The sequence below is a fragment of the Gadus morhua genome, chromosome 21, assembly GCF_902167405.1.
Source record: "Gadus morhua chromosome 21, gadMor3.0, whole genome shotgun sequence".
NCBI lineage: Eukaryota > Metazoa > Chordata > Actinopteri > Gadiformes > Gadidae > Gadus > Gadus morhua.
In genome coordinates this window covers 21,443,497-21,465,484 of record NC_044068.1, presented here as the reverse complement: position 1 = coordinate 21,465,484, position 21,988 = coordinate 21,443,497, and the positions used below count along the sequence as shown (strand labels likewise).

At 43.0% G+C, this 21,988-nt stretch overlaps 2 protein-coding genes across 6 annotated transcripts; both read left to right on the top strand.

Moving 5' to 3' along the window:
- The first annotated feature begins 666 nt into the window (after positions 1-666).
- LOC115534200 (uncharacterized) lies at positions 667-3,091 on the top strand. 4 transcript variants are annotated; one of them, XM_030344982.1, is made up of 6 exons: positions 667-806; positions 1,159-1,181; positions 1,297-1,497; positions 1,641-1,852; positions 2,054-2,069; positions 2,332-3,091. In XM_030344982.1, the coding sequence occupies exons 1-6, from the start codon at positions 778-780 to the stop codon at positions 2,355-2,357; spliced, it is 507 nt and encodes a 168-aa protein (XP_030200842.1). In that variant the 5' UTR covers positions 667-777; the 3' UTR covers positions 2,358-3,091. The 4 variants fall into 4 exon arrangements, with proteins under 4 accessions (XP_030200842.1, XP_030200846.1, XP_030200845.1 ...); XM_030344986.1 differs by having other exon boundaries at positions 716-806; positions 1,310-1,497; XM_030344984.1 differs by having other exon boundaries at positions 743-806; positions 1,268-1,497.
- A 10,752-nt stretch (positions 3,092-13,843) lies between these two features.
- LOC115534604 (uncharacterized) lies at positions 13,844-17,062 on the top strand. Of its 2 annotated transcripts, XR_003974341.1 has the most exons (8): positions 13,844-14,134; positions 14,406-14,532; positions 14,687-14,790; positions 15,418-15,483; positions 15,837-15,920; positions 16,015-16,160; positions 16,380-16,600; positions 16,924-17,062. XR_003974341.1 is itself a non-coding variant. In XM_030345698.1 (7 exons), exons 1-7 carry the CDS (start codon positions 13,945-13,947, stop codon positions 16,449-16,451), a joined length of 789 nt encoding a protein of 262 aa, XP_030201558.1. In that variant the 5' UTR covers positions 13,844-13,944; the 3' UTR covers positions 16,452-17,062. The 2 variants fall into 2 exon arrangements, 1 of the variants encoding a protein (XP_030201558.1); XM_030345698.1 differs by having other exon boundaries at positions 16,380-17,062.
- The last annotated feature ends 4,926 nt before the right edge of the window (positions 17,063-21,988 follow it).

The following is a 21,988-nucleotide window of genomic DNA, read 5'->3' as shown; positions in this document are numbered from 1 at the left end:
GGGTCCTGGTGGTCTGGACCATGGGGCGGGGCCTGTGCTGCTCTGGACCGGGTCTGGTCTCGCCGGGGCCTGTGCAGCTCTGGACCAGGGCTCCAGGGGATGGGGCCTGCTCTGAACTGGGACTCCAGGGGGCGGGGCCTGTGCGGGTCGTGACCGGATCTGGACTTGGTCTGGACCGGGACAAGTGCTGGTCTGGACCGAGACTGGACCGTGTCTGGATCGGGTCTGGACCGTCTCTGTGCTTGACTGGGTCTGGACCAGGTCTGATCTTGGATCCTGCATCAGAGGCCGTTTCTGGACCGCACTTCTAGGACCGCAGTTTCAGTGACAGGGTTGTATCTCCCTGTAGGATCCTCTCCCTGGGAGAGGGGGGCGGTATGGGGGAGGTGTGGTACTCTCCGTAGGGGGCGCTGTGGTACTGACCGTAGGGGGGCGTTGTGGTACTGTCCGTAGGGGGGCGCTCTGGTACTGACCGTCGGGGGGCGCTGTGGTACTGTCCTTAGGGGGGCGCTGTGGTACTGACCATAGGGGGCGCTGTGGTATTGACCGTAGGGTGCTCTGTGGTTCTGACCGTAGGGGGCGCTGTGGAACTGACCATAGGTCACACACACACACACACACGCACGCACGCACGCACGCACGCACACACACACACACACACACACACACACACACACACACACACACACACACACACACACACACACACACACGATCAAAAGCGAAACCTAAAGCATATTAAGCTAAAGCAAAGCGAAAGTTTGACAGAGCAGTATCATGGCAGAGAGATGTTATGAAACTATCGGGTAAGTGGCTCAATGTTTAGGACTGTTTTGTCCGTATTAATGTTTTCATTAATGTAGGTCTACTTAAAACATTTTAAAGGGAGTGCCAAGGACCGCAAACGATTTCCTCCGCCTTTGTCTGGTTGTTATCACAAACACACTGAAACGCAGATTAATGCTTCGTGTGGTAAAAAAGGCGAGGTTTTTATTGTTATATTTAATTATATATTGTATAGCCTTATGTAGAAGGGAGATCAACTCATGTATCCATAATAACGTGCGTGTGCGTCCATATCCCTACATGTCACAACATTGTTGCCACGTAGAATTGATGTTCTCTTCCATTAATACTTCTCTTTTCTCTTCGTTTAAGAACGGCTCCACAAGGTGTGAATGGTAAGGAAGTGACCAGTAAAACTGCAGGAAGTAATTTGTGTGATAGTGAAACCAATATGTATGTTGAAGATATGTATGCCTCCTAGTCTTTCTTTGCTGTCATTTCTGACCATAGATATCATCTCTAGCGGCGGAACCATGAGAAAGTTTTACACTGTCAATGGGGACACTGCTGTGACCAATGAATTTACAACCAAACTCAAGAAGGAAGGCAAGACTGAAGTGTCAAAGGAGAAACGTGAGTTCACCCTGGCCTTCTGTCGGATCAGCACCAGGCCTGGCATCGACATCCAGGAGACTCAAGACAAATGTCCAGGTTTGAACACATCCATCAAACCGAAACAGGATCTATCCATGCTTAAATCAAACAAATCAAGCTCCATTATGTTAACATCTTTCAACATTGTACAACAATTGGCAGTAATTCCTTGGCCTTCAACAAATGACCTTTTGATTTAGAACCTGCAGATGGTAAGCCAGTTATCCTGGTGCTGCTGCATCACACCTTTGATCCTAAATATTGTGACTACCGTGGCCCGGGAATAAAGAACGATGCCTCCACCATTCTCTCTGTGGACCTCCTGTACTACGAAGACCGCCTGCTCAAATGTCCTCACAATAAAAGAGGACTCAAACAGGTCCTGGATGTGGTTGGACGACCGTCCTCGAAGGTAAACGATTATGATACATTAGTTATACACTTCAATGATGCTGATTGGCACCCTTGTAAATCATTCCAACCATTAGAAACTTTTGCAAATTAATTTATGAATTAATTTACTTATTTAACAGTAATGTGTACATTAAGATATCAAACATTGAATTCATGGATTTCATTATTCAACATTAATGATGTCTTTTTTATTTTCCAGGAGAAAATCAGGATGTGTAAGTACACAATACTTCCAAGATATATCTGGTCTTACAGCAATTACATTACCGATGAAAATATTCAGTTATTTCATCTAAATGTGATTCGTAGTATGAATAGATCCATGAATAATACATATTGAACTGTGGGTAATGGTTGATTCAGAATGATAAAATGTTAGCAATGCTTTGAAGTTTAGGAAGCAGACGAAACACAAGATGTTATACTTAATTTCAGTATAAATGCTGAATGACGTACATCCTGTCTTCTACTCCACAGGGATCCGTCCCTTCTGTTGTTGCTAGTCATGCAACAACCCTGAATAACCGTCGTAACAATGGAATCACTAATCTATATAAATATTTAAAAAAATTCTGTATCATTGTAATAATTGTCCACTACATATAAGAAAATAATGATATCCAATAAGTTAAACAAGCTCATATATATATATATATATTAGAGCTGTCAGTTAAACGCGTTATTAACGGCGTTAACGCAAACCAATTTTAACGGCGTTAAAGAATTAACGCGCGATTAACGCAATTGTTTTATTTAAAAAAAAAAAAAAGTTTTTTTTTTTTTTCTTTGGCTCAAAACATAGAAGCAGTAGCCTGACTGCTATGTTCAAATGACATTTGTTCAAAGCAGTCGTTTAATTGCACTATAGGCTCTTTTTTTGTATCGTCCTGTTTTGATCAGTATATGCCAATGTTGTTATCAATAAAAAATCATTTGCACAAGGCAAGCCGATGCACTTCACCATGTTGATAAGATAATTAAAATGAGAAGAATTATGGGACAAAAAAATCAAGGGATATTTAGCATAGCAAAAGAATTTGCGATTAATCGCGATTAATCGTGAGTTAACTATGACATTAATGCGATTAATCACGATTAAATATTTTAATCGCTTGACAGCTCTAATATATATATTCATGTGTGTGTGTTTGTGTGCATGTGTTATTTGTCATATATCATAACCGGGATGCATTTCGTGTTGCTCTGTATTCCAATGATTAAAGCTGTTTAAATGGAACTTGTTGTTAATGGCTTGCTTTGTTTCCCTAGACTAGAGGCCTAACTGAGTATTGTCTGACCAGCAACATGTTTTAGTGTTGTAAACAAAGCTAAATGCCACAGGAGTTGTGTTTTGGTGGTACGGTCCGCATGTGAAGCCGAGGCTCTGAACTGGAAAGAGACCAGCCGGCTCCAGGAGGGCCATGTGGTGTTCCTCTGCACCATGGCCCACGCTGCTGGAGGTCCTGCAGCCAACACCAGTCGGCCGCCCACATCTGGCTAAAGGGCCTGCCTTTTTTTTTAAACTTGCCATAATCTGCGCCTCCCTTGCGGATGTCTTGACCAGGGCGGCCAGATAACCTTGGAGATTAGAGGGAAGTTGGGGGTGTGCACGCAGCACCTTTTTCCGGGGCCTATTCAGGGTCACATATTCATCTCTGCAATTGAAGGAAAGAAACAGACTATTTACAGCCATATTCCAAGTTTCAAACTTGTAATGCTATCCCAAACCACAAAATAATAACACAGAAAACAAAAAATGGCCACCATTTGATGGTCGGTCATTGACCTGATCAATGATAACGACTGACCAACAGGTCTTGAACTTTTGACCTCGACCTGATGCCTAAACAGACCGCAGTCCGTCTCCCACATCAAATAACCTTTTAATCACTGCACGACATCCAAACAAAGCTTCAGTCATGCATTTGATGATTGTCAAAAACAAGGCCAAATATTGTTCATTGATTTATAATTTGTATCCTAGAGCCCTAACAGATATCCCAGAGTCTAGGGCCCCGTCCACAGGAGCGAAAATGATCTTTTCCCCTCCGTATTCCTTGGCAGTGTTTCATGAATTTCTCCGTAAAGATGGACTCATTGCAAAAAAAGATCTAGATGTAGAAACGCTGTAGTACATATTCAAGGCCACTGTGTGGCACTGGTTGACCACCAAAAAAAAGAAGATGAGGTGGAGAATGCCGCATCGAGCCTAGCATAGGTATACCATGGACATATTATAAAATGGACAACGGATTCCAAAATGGCGCCCATTCATTCCTATGTACTAGTGTTGACTCGTTCGCGAACAAACCGGTTCGAATGAACGAGTCTTTAGGACGAACGAACCGAACCGGTTCGAAACTAACCAAACCGGTTCCTTTCCCTCCTTCGTCTCGTTCACCATTCGATTCACCGGAAACTCGACTGAACGAACGAACAAGTTTCCGGTAGCACTGACTCCACTGAGTCTGACAGACTCAGCTGAGAACCGTGCAATGGCGTGCTTTCCATGATGCGATCCACCGCTACCGGAAACTAGACTGATTCGCGAACGACTCCTCCCAGTTCAGTCGAGTTTCCGGTTAATCGATTCACCGGAAACTCGACTGAACTGGGAGGAGTCGTTCGCGAATCTTTTGTTCGTTCAGCCTGGTTTCCGGTAGCGGTAAATCGCTTCATGGACAGCACGCCATTGCACGGTTCTCAGCTGAGTCAGTCAGACTCAGTGCAACCGGAAACTGGACTGAACGAACGAACAAACAAACAAACAAATGATTCCTCTTGGCGAACTGACTCACGCGAACTGGGTCACGGAAACAAATCATTAAATTCACCAAACTGCTCAATGGCGCAGGGCAACATCAAGGAGAGATATGCTTCCGCTTCATGGGTCCCTAGCCACGCCCTACTTCACGACGTACCGGATGCAGAAATGTTCTTGTTTTTTAGCATTGTTAGCATTGTAGCATCATAGGTCTGAGCTATCGCAGTCGCATTGTTTGCCGACCATGGAAGTACAGGTTACTAATCCCCTGATGATTCTCTATATGTTTAACAATTATTATTTTTGATTAGTTTGCCCCTTTTTGACTTTATAAGAAAAGCACCTTGTATATACCTTTTTGAATGTTAAAACAGAAATCATAATTACCACTCGTTTTTTAATATATTTCTGTTTCTGAAACGAGAATCAAATGCCAATATATACACAGACCCAGGGGCGTAGGAACGTGTTTAACATTGGAGGGGACACATATCGGAAACCTGACAGATTCATTGATGGTTCGAAGAGAAATATGTCATAAATGAACTACACTGCAAAACATTCACAAATGTATTTTATTATTCTAAAAATATACATTTGTAAAGGAAAACACATTTTGAATGGCAGTATTGAACTGATACATATCAAATCAATTATTTAATTGCAGGCCTTATCATACAGTTTTGTAGACTGATAAATAACATGTGAAAAATATTGATCTAAATTTGAATTTGTATTTTCTGAATACCTTTTCTTTTCTTAGTTGTAGACTATCTTATGCCTCAATGAACACACAGGCAAAGGTTAAGGTTAAAGGGAAAAACAGCATCAAGAATTTTAACATATACACCAACGGTTCTATCAACATCCTTTCTGTACCGACAGCGATATATTGATGCACTTCTTATGACAAATGTACTTATTGTAAGTAGCTTTGGATAAAAGCGGCTGCTAAATGCCCTAAATGTAAACGTAAATGTAACTTGTTTTTAATCTCGAGTAGGCCTATGTGATATTATTCGAACATTTCCACTAACTGATTGGTGTGTGAAGGCAAACGAAAACGACATTAGAATGGATGTAATGAACTGATAAATATAAATTAGTGTGTAGAACTGATACAAATAAAAGCTAGATAGCACTGTAGTGTTATCCAACAGTGTCAAACGTGCCGTGACACACAAAAGGTTGAAAAACTATGGCCTAGGCAAAAGAGACAAAATGTTTTCTTCTCCTGTCATTTGCAGCCACGAAATGCTTGCAAATTGACTTCTTGTCAGTAAGTCAAGTCTATCCTGATGGACATGACAGACAGCAACATGGTTGAGTCTGTTTTGAGACATTGTGGACCGGAGCCAGGTTTTGAGCCTGCGGAGGACACTAAAACTTCTCTGCTATTCTACTGCCGTCTTTTCATTTTAACAGCTCTAACCTGTTGCGTTAGCTGCAGACACCCGCATCTCAAACAGTCTGAGCCGTTGATGGGATGCGGCAGCTTATGGCTGTCTTGCGAGACAACCGTATTCACGCGAGATCACGAGATCACGCGATTAGAGTTGCAGGCTGGCAGCGATCAGCAGCGGTGACAGCGGCGCTTACGTCCCCGATGGAAAGCAGGCAACTATTCTTCTAGGCAGCGATTCGAAGGCGTTTCCAGCCTGAAGTCCTTATAACTTCCAACCGCCCCCAACCCTACGCGCTGCCATACATGGGGCAGGTGACAAGACGCTGTGTTGCGCTTTCAAAATAAAAGCGAGTAAAATATAAAAAAAAAATATATATATTTTGCGGTATAATTTTTGGGGGGGACAAATGCGCCTGTCTCGAAAATTGGAGGGGACACGTCCCCTCCGTCCCCCCCGGTTCCTACGCCCTTGCACAGACCCATCAGCTGGTGTACCCAGGGAACTCACAAGGTGTTAGGAAGCAAAGGAGTCTGAAATGACCCCACATGGTATCATGGACCTATTATGCGTGGGTGCAATAAATAAGACAGATATGATCACGTCAGGTTTCAAAACAAGTAATACTGAAACGGAATCTCAAACTTGATCCTGAAATGTATTTAACATGAAATATTGTACAGGAAGAGGGCTGTGGCCGCAATCGATGGAGGAGGCAGTCAGGTGTGCAGGAAGACAACAACAGGAGTATGATGGACAGGGATCTGACATGGACAGGGAATTTATTTATTTAAACATTCAGAGGAAATCAGGCCTACTGTAGGCCTATGTAAATAAGAATAAAGATGTCTAGGATAGTATAAATGAAAACTGTAAATGGCAGGTGTACTTTGCTTTTGATGGAGCCATAATGTTCTATTAATACAAATAATAAAATGCATACACAAACTCAAGACAGTCACAACATGTAAATTTGCTCTGCCCCAATCCATGCTGCCTAGCAGCGCGTAATGAAATGGTGCGCAAGGCAGTATGGGTATACCTCAAGCCCCCGGGAACAGTGCATACTTCCGCAATCCACCAGTGCTCAGAGGCCAAGCCTGGTATTGCAGCTGTTTAAGCGGGCTGTGGACGGATCCCTCGATTCAAGGGACCCAGAAGTAGTGCCAGATCCATCCCAAAAGGCTCCCTACCCACACAGCAGTAGACTCCTATGCGGATCCGCATAGGAGTCACCAAACCCGCGTAACGCCTCGTGGCCACTGCACCGTCAGTCAACGGACGTGGGAAGGCGTGGCTGACGGATAGTCTTTGCAGAGGCATCCGTCAGCCAATCAAATCGCTTCGCCGGGTTCTTCCCGCTTCTTCCTGCTTGTTGCGAGGCAAGATGACCCGCTTTCCAGTATCGTCAGAGCCCGAGTCGCGTCACAGTGCTTAAATTTGCATACGCGATCTGATTGGATGACGGAACCGTCGCTGCCGAAAAAGTTGAACATTTTTCAACTTTCTGACGGTGGCGAACGCTCCAACTGAACGGACGGATCCACAATGCATTGCGCGTCCGTCCCCATTCAAAGTCAATGGGCAACGGTCAACTGACGGAGGTAGTGGGCACGGGGCGTTACCCTACATGCCCACTACATGCGTCCGTTGACTGATGTGGGAAGGTGTGGCTGACTGAAGGGGGAGTAGTCTTTGCAGAGGCATCCGTCAGCCAATCAAATCGCTTCGCCGGGTTCTTCCCGCTACTTCCTGCTTGTTGCGATGCAAGATGACCCGCTTTCCCGCTTTCCAGTATCGTCAGAGCCCGAGTCGCGTCACAGTGCTTACATTTGCATACGCGATCTGATTGGATGACGGATCCGTCGCTGCCGAAAAAGTTGAACATTTTTCAACTTTTTGACTGAGCCATGACTGAGCCGACGGCTCCAACGGAACGGACGGATCCACAATGCATTGCGCGTACAATGCATTGTGGGACGCATGTAGTGGGCACGGGGCTTTACTGTCACATCCGTTTTGGCGCCGCCTAGAGGACCCGTGTCGGATCCGCGAACGCGGACGCGCCATAACGTTTGAACAGAGCCGGACAGTAACGGAGTACATTTACTTGAGTACAGTACTTAAGTACAATTTTGAGGGATCTGTACTTTACTCAAGTATCATTTTTTGGGAGTACTCATGACTTTACTCAAGTACATTTGAGAGGCAAATATTGTAGGCCTACTCTTTACTCCGTTACATTTCTATCCATGACCGTGAGTACCCGTTACTCCTTCTGAAAAATAAAAAATAAAAGGAGAAAAGAAAAATCACGGAAACCCTCAATTTGTTGTTTCCCTCTCAAACATGATTCCCTCTCAAACTGATTAGGACAGCCTTCAGCCTATCAGCAATCACCTTCGTTTTCCGCCAAAGCCAACTCCATGGTCAGAATTAGATGAGAGACGATTGTTGATTTGATTGATAAAAAAACTGAGAAACTCACACATACATAGAATTGTTAGCTGAATTTTCTTTTCTGATATTGCATATTTATGTAAGCTGAGCAATTGTTTTTATGTTCTTGACGTATACTGTTATACTGTATACTATTGTGCTATTGCCATGGTAAAAAGATGAAAATTACTTGATTTTACTTTCAATTCCTTTTACATTCTCCAAGGTGTTAACATTTTTCATAACTCCATGCAGGACGTTTCTATACATAAATGTAAGCACTGTGGCAGTAGTAATGCAATATTTAGAAAACATACTCTTGAACTCTTGATACTCAAGTACTTTTAAAAACAAGTACTTCAGTACTTTTACTTAAGTAGACATCTGACTGTAGTACTTTTACTTGTACTTGAGTAAAATTTAGCAAGGGGTATCTGTACTTTTACTCAAGTAGGAAGCTGTGTACTCTGTCCGCCTCTGCGTTTGAAAGCCTATCACCAAGAGCCGAGACGATGATATCATTTGAGATTTTCTTTGCTGGAACACGGTTGCGTAAGTATGATTTATTATTGATTTATTATTATCATTTGATTTATTTGTTGATATATTGCGGATCCTGAGCGGACCCGTGTCGGACCCGTGTCTGATCCGCGAACGCGGACGCGCCAACCCGTTGAAAGCCTATAAGAGCAGATCGATCAGTTGAGACTTTCTTTCTTTGCTGGAACACGGTTGCGTTACGTAAGCATGATTTATTATTGATTTTGATTTATTTATGTAGGCCTAATTATTTATTGATAGGCCTATATTGCGACATTCACAGTAAACATTGGCCTTTGTGTTTTTTTAATCATCATTTAGGCTACGTATGATTGTAATGACGTTGTTTGATATTAGGACTAGCAGTAGGACTAAATAATTTTTCAGTTAAGCTATCATTTTTTGCACCAGGCTATTGTTAGCTGAGAGGCGATAATCATGTCAGTCTGTAGCCTATTTGATTTAAAATGGAAAAGCAATTTCGGCAGAATATGTTATGGTAGTTAAGTTAAGTTATCCTTCATTGGGTTAGGGTTAGGGTTGGTCTGTTCTGTTTTAATGTGTCGCTGTTATGTATAAAACGCCGGTCATCGGGAAAATAAGCCCCGACAGGGCGAACGGCTTGCTTCACCCTGAAGGTGGTGCTGGTGGCTTATTTTCGATAATGACCGGCGACGTTCTATACATTATCCCGCTTATTACACGGCTACTTGCCAAAACGAAAAAAATAACTTCACACGGTGTGTCTTTTTACAATTTATCTGTTACCAGCATTCGTAGTGTTGATTAGCAGAGAAATAGTCCGCCAAAGACCAACGTCTTTGGCGTCGCCTAGCAACCGAGTACGCTTGGGTCACCGAGTACGCTGGGATAAAAAAAAAAAAGGAAATGCATATACTCTAGACAAATACTGAAGTGTATGATTTGAACAGAGGACACAACAGCACACATGGGTTCGAGGTCGATGCCACATCTGTGGTTGACTGGTACAGGCCAGGGAAGGTGGAACCACATCAAGGCCCAGCTGCACATAATGCGCTGTCTGGAACAGCAGAGCGGTTATATGGCTACAGAAGCCTTTGCCCGCAGCACAGCTACAGCTCTGAGAGACCCAGTTGTCCAACAGCCTCCAGGGTGATCTGTGAACACCATAAGAATTGAGTTACTGAACTTAGTAGGTAGGACCTTGATATAAGGCCATTGGAAACTGGCAAGGAGCCTGCAACCGCAGAAAAGCCATGTACAGTTCCGTGCAAAACTCTTGGGCCACCATTACATCTGTTGTTTTAGCAATGTTATAACATGAACTAGCCCAGATGTTTGTCCTTTTAATGCACTCAACACATTTCCTTTATTTACGGCTTGTGCCTTAATGAAGAGGAAGAAAAATACATAGGTCTACTCTGTACAGCCACAACATTGCAGCAAGCTAGGTGGGCCAAGTCTTAAGCACGCTACTGTTTGTAAGAAAGAACAATGAAAATGATCTGAACTTCAGAAGAAGAGGAAAACTGCAACTGCAGTTGTTAGTCCAGACAGACTATCAAAACTAACAGACTTGGGCCAACGGGCCCTAACTCAGCAGAAACCTGTAGTATGTGGGGCTCCTCATCGAGCGGTTGCATCTACCTCTCACTACCACCTTTCCATCAACTATATTTGACACTTAGCATGTACATAATGTTAATAATATGTCGCTGATCGGAAGAAAACTGGTCAGCAAATAACTAGCTGAACCTATCCTTGGCTAAACTAATGCTAAAATGCTAACGCTACACACGGAGACTTCATAGCCACCATGGCTAATTATATTCATAATATTATAGTCTACACGTAACAAATATGATCATTTTACACACATTTCACACACAGACAATATTTCTGACGATTTATATGGATCGTAAATGGTTTGCTTGTCATCACAAAACATGAATGAGCAAGGCGGCCATTGAGTAGCCTACTGACAACAACAAAACACCTTAGACAACTTACCTTGATAATTGTGTACAAACTCCTCCACAAAAAACTTGTACCCCTTTGTCAGCCTGGGCTGTGGTGTTGCTGAGTGTGTCTCCACAATCTTCTGCACATCTTCGAATCGCAATTTGGGAATACCCACCAGGGAAGTGGCGAAGAAACGATCCATTTTTGCATTGACGGCAATACAAAAATGACTACGCCGGAAGAATGTTTACCCGGTGTGACGTCATTTCCGATTTTCGTGAGATAGGCCTATTATACTTATGATCGTAAGCGTCTCTGAATAAAATATCTTTTGAGTAGCTTAGCTCTTTTATTGACCAAGTAGGCCTAATGCGGTATCTCCATAAAAGTTACATTTTTTCAAGCATTTCTGAACAAATAAAACTGCTTGTCCGCCAGTGTTGCTAGATTGGGCCGGAATCTTGCAACACATGGCGACCCCCATGACGGCAGAGGGAGAGTTATTATCATTTTGAAATAATCTTAATTATGTGTAATTAGAAAATATATATTACTTAATTCTAATTCTAATCTTATAGACAATTTTAACATTTAACAAAATTAAACAAATTCACTCAACTTTTTCCTTTTGAAAAAGATTTGAAGAATTATCACAAAAGGGCTCTTCAAGATGCAGAAGTGTTAGACTGTTTATTAACAAGGCGTTAATGCTTTGAGGAATGCATTTGTCTATTAGTGAAATCAAAATCATGTTATGGCCTTGATGCCCTCGCATGTGGCCTTTGTGCCCTCAAAAAAATCCCCCCGCTGCAGGCCAAGTGGCCTTGCCCCTCATATCACGAAATTCCAGGCATGCGTACCATACAAATAGATCGCAGCAAGTTAACATTTTGGCAAGTTTGGTCTCAAGTTTGGCAGTGGTTATCTGCCATCCTCTTTAAAATGAAAATTTGCCATTTTAATCACTGTTTAAGTCGGTTCAGACAACTAATGGGTAGTTGCGCCTGTTTCTGATTTCCTATGCTACTGTATGGAACTTGGTCCCCATCTTCTATTTTGTGTGTTCTGCAGCATCTGGATTTGACTGTTGCCCATTGACTGTTCGCTTAATCAAGTAAGATACTTTCTGGTTTCTTAAAATGTAATGTTGCTGACACATCTTCTAGCAGTTGGAGCATTTCCTGCAGAAAATGCAGTTAAATGGCTTAAATCAAGTGAAGGGATTCGGTTCATACAACTAGTGGGTATTTGCGCCCGTTTCTGATTTCTTATGCTACTGTATGGTACTTGGTCCCCATCTTCTATTTTGTGTGTTCTGCAGCATCTGGATTTGACTGATTTGACCGTCCCCTACAATTGCCTTTTGCTGGGTTCGCTTCATCAAGTAAGATACTTTTTGGTTTGTTAAAATGTAATGTTGCTTACATATTTTCTAGCAGTTGGAGCGCTTGGCCATAGAACAAATAATGATACTCAGGGTGCGATTTGTGAAAAAACCAGAGGGGGGGATAATTTTGAGAGACATTTTATTCAGGAAAAATAACCACACAACAGTGTGAAAACTTATGAAAACAGTTGATCTTGTGACCTTGTGTATCTAAACCTTACACTTAGGCTTCATAACGTAGGCGGTAGGCCTATTTTGAACGTGAACTTAACCACTGCATTTGCAGAAATATTTTCTCATAGCTAAAATTGTTTTTAAATGTGCCAAATAAAAAAATATATATATTTTTTCCCGATATCAGTTCAACAGAAAATATGAAATACCACAATGTGCTGTCAAGACGTTTTTTTTTTATTTTATGGGTTAATCGGGTAGACTATAGGTCAGACTACGAAAACAGTCCGCTCTGATGACGCACTTCAGCCTCTTTTTTTTGCTTTCCTGTTGGCGGATCGATAGCAGCGTGGTGACCCTGCTTCAACCACATCTCTGCAAATCTGCGGGCCGGGAAGGAAGCAACATCTGGTGCATTTACAGAGATGAAAAGCAGATTGTGCAGTGTGGACACATTCATTCTGTTTCTGCCATCTGCAAGAATGTGGTTTATGGCGCTGAAACCTCTTTCACACTCGGCTGTGCACACTAGGAGCGTGGAGACAGCGGTGAGAACTTTGCGCATGCTCTCTCCTGTGACATTTAAACTCATCGAACTCCTTCAGGAGTATGGGACTGGTTGCGGCCTCAACAGCAAGAGTTTTGTGTATGGCGAGAAGTTTTTCATCGCCGTAGAGGATGCGCTCGTCTTTATCAGATGGCCAGTTTGATGGATTTAGAGCGGCGGCGGCAGAGATTATCCCGTTGTCATCCAGCCTGCGCTCACGCGCGACGCCTCAATCACAGCACAATCAAAATGAAGACGGACCCTGTGTATTTTGGTTGTTAATTATTACGATGTAATGGTGAAAATACTTTGGGTGGGGGGGATAATTTTTATCCCCACCGAGGATAAAAATAATTCAGCAGAGGGTAGGACGTGTAAACCAGAGGGGGGGATAATCCCCACCATCCCCACCGGCAAATCGCACCCTGATGATACTACTACTACTACGACTACTAATAATAACTACACAATGCATTTCCTGCAGAAAATGGCAACAAATAGCTAATGTGATCAAGTTTGAATACATTCAAACAATTTCCAGCTGAACTATAGACTGAAAACCTTTCAATCAACCAAAAACCCACCCAAAACGTATATCGCCTGACATCGGATAAATCATATACTTAAGCTTGACTAATACATCATGAATCAAATCTCTATTTCTATGTTCTTGTCTAGTTTGTAGCAATGAAACAGACAACACCATCATTCAACAATTTGTTTATTTAAATACAACAGTAGAAACAATGATCAATAATACATTTTACTGTCTTTTCTTTTTTTTTTTTTACTTTACTTGCTTATTTGTAAACACTGTACACTTGTGCATGCTTTATTTTTTTATTTCTTTGACGATGAATAAATACCCCTTTTCTTTCTTTCTGCATTAAGGATGCCTTTTCATCTCATCAAATTCCTAATAAACGGGGACATTGCTGTTGTCCCAAATGAATGGTACGATGACGGGATGGCGTACTGGCCCAGCTATAAAAGCACTGAAAGGGTGAAAAGGGCAGCTCTTAATGAGGAGAAACCAGAGCCAAACTGGCCAAGATACAACGTCAATGTTGTCCGAACTTGTGGTATGCCAATTCATAAAATTCTTGTTTAAATATAATTTCATGGTTGCTTCTCCTTCTGCTTGGGATAACCTATTCTGTATATGTTCTGAAAAAATGCACATGAAATTGTCTTTGCCTTGCATTGTTTCATTTATACTATTCTTGGCCAGGTCTCTCTTGTAAGAGAGAGACCTGAGACATCATCATCATCATCATCAATAATAATAATATTCTGTGCAGCGCTACAGCTAATTTGAAACTCATGTTCATTTTAACATAATTTAAATTCTAGACAACTACAAAGATGCCATGATAATCTTGAAGCAGTATCAGAATGGCTGCAACACCTCAGATCTGCAATCTGAGGCAGAGCTTGAGCATGAGGTTGAGCTGCCAGATAAAAGGAACAGGAAGCCAGTGTAAGTGTGTTCTGTCTTGTTTTTGTCATGTTTCTACAGTAATAGAAAGGTTTTTTTCCCGTAGCATTCAAAAATAGACCAGAGATGCTTGACCTATATGTATATTTGGCAATTTTGAGATTGCAATAACCCTAATGATACGGTTACTTAACAGCCATCCTTTTGGAGACTCTGACCAGAGCGAAGAAGAAGTGGAAAATGGTGACGTAGTGTCTCAGTTCGAAGCACTACCAGTTCGAAGCCCAAGCCAATTGCCGAGTAAGGAATAATCTCTTAACATCTTATGGCGCATTTCCACTGCAGGGTGCGGAACGGATCGGATCGCAAAGGTGCGGGTCGGATCGCGTTTCCACCGCCAAAAGTGGGCGTGACCCGGACTTTGCCGTACCCGTTCCGACCCCATTTTGCGGTACCCAAAACGAGACCAGACGCCTGAAAGGGTACCCTGGAATTCTAGCTACACCCCCCCTCCGTTGATTGGTCGACAGAATCGTCACTTCCGGGTGACGCGGGGATAAAAACAAACAAACAGTAGCCTCGAGGTATTATTCTTTACAATTAACATGTCGCGTAAAAAGCTTGCTTGGGCGAACAAGGAGGTGGAGACGTTCGTCTGCATTCTTGCGGAGGAAGACGTTGTTTACGATGTTTATGTAGCTGCCGCGGCGATCGACATCCGGCCTACCACCAAGGGTACTGTCGGCAGTGGAAACGCGACCTCGGAACTGAGCTGGGCTATACCGCCCCCTCCCTACCGCCCCTTTGCGATCCGATCCGTTCCGCACCCTGCAGTGGAAACGCGGCATTAATAACAAATATATTAGAGATATGGTTAACATTCGTAGTACTAAAGATATTCCCCTCACCGTGTATCCATTCCTCCAGCTCCACCATCTCGCCGAGTGCCAGGCAGTAGATTCGCTGCTCCTCAACCTGGAGAAAACTGTCTAGGTAAATACTGATAATAACTTCTGCATACTCTATTGAAATTGCAACTTTCAAAATCTCAGCCAAATATTTTGTCAGCTAAAAACTTCTGCATTCATGCAATATTGTGAAAAGTCTGAAAAGTCTTAGCATCCAGCATGTAATATTAAATTAATGATTTATCAGTATCAAATTGTATTGAAACACATTGTCAATCCATTCATGGGGTTGAAATAGGTAGTGCATACCAAAATGAAACATACAAATTAATGTTCAGCATGACCAGAGATTTTTTGTTTTACCATTGTTTGGCCCCGTAGCTCGCAGCCTACCATGGTTAACAGATCAAACATTTAATACAATTTTATTTCCCTTAGCATCTCAGCATAGGGCAGGACTGCATCACCCTATATCCTCTCAACTCCCTGCACCCGCATTTAACATGCAGAGAGTTACTCAAGGTAGGGACTGATATATTGAAAACTGAAATATTAATGAATAGAAAGGCCCTATTGGTATTATCAGTCATGGTTAACAGATGACTCTCGCACACAGCCCACCTCACTATGGGCCAGGAACGGCAGTCCCTCCTCAACTCCCTCCACCCCCGGCACCAGCCCTCAACATGGAGTCATCTTCAAGCCTGGCCTACAGACCAACATGGCGAGGGGGAAGAATGGCTGATACCATTCCCTGCTCTGGTGAGTAATAACCCTAAAATACTGGAGGGGTCATTCTGTGCCACAGATTTTGGAAAAAATTCTGACAACCATCACATATTTTCCTCAAACTTTGTCTATAACTTTTGTCATTAATTAATGTCAATAGCTTATGTCGGTATTATGAGCAATGAGGATAAACACTGAAACGTGATATATGTGATACACTACATTTGAGCTATATTTCATGTTTGTCAACAGCGGCCGAGTTCCAAATCCTTAGCTTGCTGGAAACCATCAAACAGCAAAATGACCAGCTTGTGGCTAAGGTGAACCTGCTCACCAGTAGGATGAACAGCACCCCGGGGCCAGATGCGGAGATGCCAGACCGCATTCAGTTTCCCCTGGAACAATTGGAGGCAGTGGAGGCATTTGAAATGTTTTTAAAGGAACCGTCAAATGGCCCAGCTCGACAGAGAGTGGTGAGTTTTCTTACTTAATCTGAATGGTGCCATTAGGTTTATTGATTGCCCATGATTATTGCAAATATTCTATTTAAGCAGCCCTGAACAGGCCTGTCCTGAACCGCCTTTTCCGAGTGGACAGTCAGTGAGTGACAATCTCCCTGGTTTGACATTGTGTGTAAAGGTGGCACAGGTCCATGAGGATGTGAGCCAAGTATATATTTTTTCAGTATTTCTACATTTCTGGAAGCTTTCAACGGAAACAAAAACATTTTAAATGCAACTAACCTCAGGAATGTTTACCTACCTGTCTATTTAAAAAAGATGTCTTTGCCTTTTAGATTTCATCTTTGGCCACCATTGGAGGCCAGGATGTGAAGAGGGTGACCTGGAACATCCTGGGCAGGCTGTTCACTGATGAGGTCTCCCATCAGATCAATAGAGTGGCGAAGTCACGCCTCTTCCGGTAGAGCTCATGGGACCTATGAGATCGAAAAATATGAATGGGTGTCAATGGAGAGAAAATAATTATTTTCTGGTCCCAGTCTTTATATGACCTGGATTACACATATGTTGTTTGTGGATTTGACTGATAATTTTTCATGCAAAGAAAACTAAACATTTTCGTGAAGAAGATTGATAATTTTAGGTTTTATGTGAGGCCGCTTTGTGAACTACAGCTCTTCGCTGCTCTCGACGCATATGATATACGTCACAACACCCGCACTTGGAACTCGGCACAGAGTTTGCGATCTCTCTGCCCCACTTCACCGCTGTTTCCAAGGGGAGGATAAAAGCATCGAAAGAGGTGAAAACCATCATAAGTCGGGGCACGTGCAGAGTTTCAGTTATGCCGATGGGAAGATTGTCGGTCTTCTCCACGCCAGTCGCAGGGAGCGTGACGTCACATACGAGCCGTGTAGTCTTTCTCGTTGTGTTTTCTCTACAGCCTTTATCTGAACAATTGCACAATAAACGGTTGAACTCTTTGCATGAAAAATTATCATTTAAATCCACAAACAACATATGTGTAATCCAGGGCATATAAAGACCGGGACCAGAAAATAATTATTTTCTCTCCATTGACACCCATTCATATTTTTCGATCTCATAGGTCCCATGAGCTCTACCGGAAGGGGTGTGGCTTCGCCACTCTATTGGAAGGGTGTCAACAAAAAAAAGCCGTTTAGTAGGATGGCAACAAAGACCTTGCTTTTCAGTAAGTATATAATTCACAGTAATATTAAATACGCTCCAAGTCAAGTTTGTTGGGGCAGCCTTAAAAATCGTAGCAACCTTCATACCAATATGACCGTGTAGCCTTTTTTAGACTGTAGGCTACTATACCATAGACCTTTGACGTTTGATGTCTTTTTTTTTTACTCAAAATCAAACATAGTATGACCATGACACCCTGAGCAGCTGATGGCTACTTTGCCTAAGCACATTTTCAGTCAGGTAGGCCTATGCCTGATGTTATGTTTAACACAATGCAATAGCTAGCGCGTCAGTGAAAACCTGACACGGTCACTTATTTAGTAGGGACAATATGCTAGTGAAAATGTTCCTGTTTACTATCAGACAGTGCATTGCAATAATGAATGTTAATAACAAAAATCCTACCTTTCTGACATGCACTCTGTTGTAGGGCTGTCAACGAATATTCGAAGTTCGAATATTCGTTCGAAATGTATCCAAAAACGCGAATTTGAACGTGAAAATTAATATTCGAATGTGAAAAAACACTCCCGCGGTACAAGCGCCTCTATCTGCTTTGTGAATGAGCCTCTGTCTGTTCGCGATATCCCTCATAATATTCGAATGTGAAAAAACACTCCCGCGGTACAAGTGTAACAGACTAGTATTGTGAAGAGCGAATGTATTTTATCCCCTCGGGGTTTCCGTACTTGGATATAGGTATTCCAGCTCGGCTATGCCATTCAATAAGCATCCGAAGTAGAGCTCAGGGAGCTAGTAGTCTGGCTGGTGAAAGCTGCTATAACGCAATGTTCTCGGCAAAGTCCGAGACAGCTTTTTTTTCATGAATCCGAACGGTGCGTAGTGCTGGCCCTTTCGCTGGCATGGTGGAAGACGTAGGCGACATGCATTTTTTTCTTTATCGATTTTAATAGGCCTTCTCGATAAATGGTAAGCAAAGCAAGGAACGTTACCACTAGCATACTTTGTAACATTCAGAAGCGGGCGTCTTCTTCAGATTACTATAGTTTGCGCGCTGGCAGGTGTGGTGGTGAAATGCAAGCGATACAAAGTTGGCTTTGTCAAAGTGGCTTTTCATGATTAGGCCTCCACGTTACTGGGCTGTTTATATGATATATATATATCCCACTAATTTGAACCATGGTTTTGTCGCATTATTGACATATTGACGGCAACTGCGTAAAATAGGCAACCAGATATTCGAATAGTTCGAATTCGTGATTTTTTTCCAAACGAACATTCAAATGTCATTTTTGAGCAATTTTGACAGCCCTACTCTGTTGTGAGACTTCCTCTTTTTGATTCCTTCAGTTTCCTTCGGCGTTGACCATGGGTGCGATTCTAGAAAGTGGATATGCCAATACTAGACTAGATTTCATTTCCCGCTTTACTTTCTTTCACGCAATCCACCCAACCCGTGGATTATCCACGGTGTCCGTGGAAAAAATGATTATTATAATTTATTTATTTTCCATGAAAAGTGGGGTGGCCATTGGCCCCGCGGCCTCATAGGTTCCGGCGCCTATGAGTGGATTATCATGTCAAGAGAAACGCACCCCAGGTGTGGGCAAAAGGCCCATCATGTTATCGAAGTAAACACACGCAAACGTATTGGCTGCCTGGTGGTTGCGAAAGATTTCAATAATAATTCTCTGCCGTATCGATACACAAATACCAGCTGCGCTTTCTCGCTCTCTTCTCTCGGACAGCGAGTTAACAGACACACATCAGCGCCAACACCGCCTCCCCTCACTCCGGTCTCCGGCAGTAATTACTAGTCTCAATGCTGTGTGTTAGCTAAAGGTTAGCCAATAGAGCTAGCATGTCAAGTGCAGTGCCTCCGCGACCAGTTTAGGTAGAGAAGGAAAACGGCAGGAGTGCTGTTTAGAAATACTTTGGATTTCAGGCAAATTACCAAAAGACGCATGGGGGCGGGGGCTAAGGATCATCCTCTACATTAGGGCTCGTCTTATACAGTTTTAAATTATCAAATAATACCGGCTGCGGTTGTTCAGCTGGTTCTATTTGCCGTTTATTGCTTCGTTTTCGAAATGTTTCAAGGTGCTTGTGTAACCAATAAACAGAATTTACTCGGGTTGTGATAGTTTACTATCGATCCAGTTTTATTTAACATTTGCTGAACTGAAATGCATCTTACTTGATCACAATGTAGGTCAGTTCATGAGGCCTCCTCGAGAGCCCATCAGCATCGATATTCAGCACACCAGATTTGTAATGGATGTCAAAGTTGAACAATGATAGAGAAGCAAGCCATCTGTGGCTCGCGGCATCTAACTTTGCACTTCTCAACACGTATGTCAGAGGATTATTATCGTTTAGCACTTTGAAGTTAGCCCCGTACAAATAGTCATGAAACTTTTCACTGACCGCCCATTTAAGGGCGAGAAATTCTAACTTATGCACGGGTTAGTTTTTCTCACTTTTAGAGAGACCACGACTGGCGTATGCTACCACTCGGGTTTGGCCATCTTGGACCTGATACAGGGCTGCACCTAAACCGGTCATACTGGCGTCAGTGTGGAGCACATATGGGAGCTGCCAGTTGGAAAACGCAAGCACAGGGGCAGATGTTAATTTCTCAATGATGAGCTCAAATGCTGCTTGGCAATCAGCGGTCCATAATGCACCAAGTGGATGTGACTGTTTTCTTGGCCAGGAATAAGGGCCTTTGTGCCTGGGCGCTAGATCTCCTTTCAACAAATCATTTAGTGGCCTAACAACCCTGGCATACTCTCTCACAAATCTTCGGTAATACCCTGTGAAACCTAAAAATGACCCAAGCTCTTTGGCTGTTTGAGGCCGGGGCCATATTACAGCAGCAACTTTGTCAGGATCGGGTTGGATTCCCTCAGCAGATATCACATGCCCTATTTCACAGAGGTCTGGAAGAATTTGCATTTGGAAGGGGACAGTTTGAGGCCAAAATCAGAGACGCGTTTGAGAACCTTCATTAATCTCTCCTCATGTTCCTCCAAAGAGCTAGAGAATATTATGAGATCGTCGAGGAAAGCAACAACCTCTTGGAGGTTGATACCTTGCATCACCTTCTCCATGGCTCGCTGGAAGGTTGCTGGAGAGTTGGTCAGGCCTTGGGGCATTCTCCAAAATTGCCATGTTCCAAAGGGTGTTGTGAATGCTGTCTTTGGCCGATCAGAGGGTTCAACCTCCATCTGATAGTACCCACTCTTTAGATCAAGTACAGTGAACCATTTTGAGCCTGACAGCAGGGAGAATGTCTCCTCTATACGGGGTAATGGGTAGGCATCTTTTTTAGTCAAGTTGTTCAGTCTGCGGTAATCCACCACCATTCGCAGATCTCCGTTCTTTTTCCGGACAAGTACAATTGGAGAGGCGTAGGGGCTATGTGATTCCTCTATGATGCCTATGGCCAAAAGGTCTTGGAGATGTCTTTTTAAGTCATTGAAGTCGGCAGGTGAGACACGTCGAGTTCGCTCTTTGAATGGTACATGAGGGTCAAGCTCTATGCGATGAGTGACTCCTGCAATGTTACCAACATCTAGATCATCGCAGAAAACGCCTCTGGCACTTCTTTGTTTATTCTAGCCTGTATGTGCTCCCTTAGTTCTGGTGCTATGGGGCTGTCGCTGAAATCAGGATAGAAGATTTCAGCTGCTGAATTGATCTTTTAATTTTGTGACACCGACAGAGCATGTGTCTGTGGAAGGGCAACATCTGACTGTTTGTTCTGGTCAAAGTGTGAAACGGGCACTGCCCAGTCAATGGGAGAGCACTCAGCAATGACTGTTTTTGGGTATAAGGTGATGTCACGCTGAGAAATATTTTGGACAGAAAGCTTAAATTTATTGTGGGATTGAGGCTTTACATCCACTATCTGGTCATAGACGATCAGGCCTCCTGGCGTGGGTATTTCCTCCGTACCACCCACAAGAGCTTGGAACTCACCTTCACCAGGTTTATTGTGACAGATGCCCTTTAAAGTACAAAGCTCGCCATGCTTCAAGCGTATGGGTACTTTGCTGCTGAGCCTTACACGCAGAACTTTGGCGTCTTTTGTTTGGGAGTCAGTCCGGTTGTCACACTCTGCATAAGCCATTAGCCAGCTGGCCTGGATAGGAAGGGTTTCTGGGAACTTAGTTCAGCCTTGCTTAATGCAGTCTTGGATCATTGGACGCAGGACATTAGTAC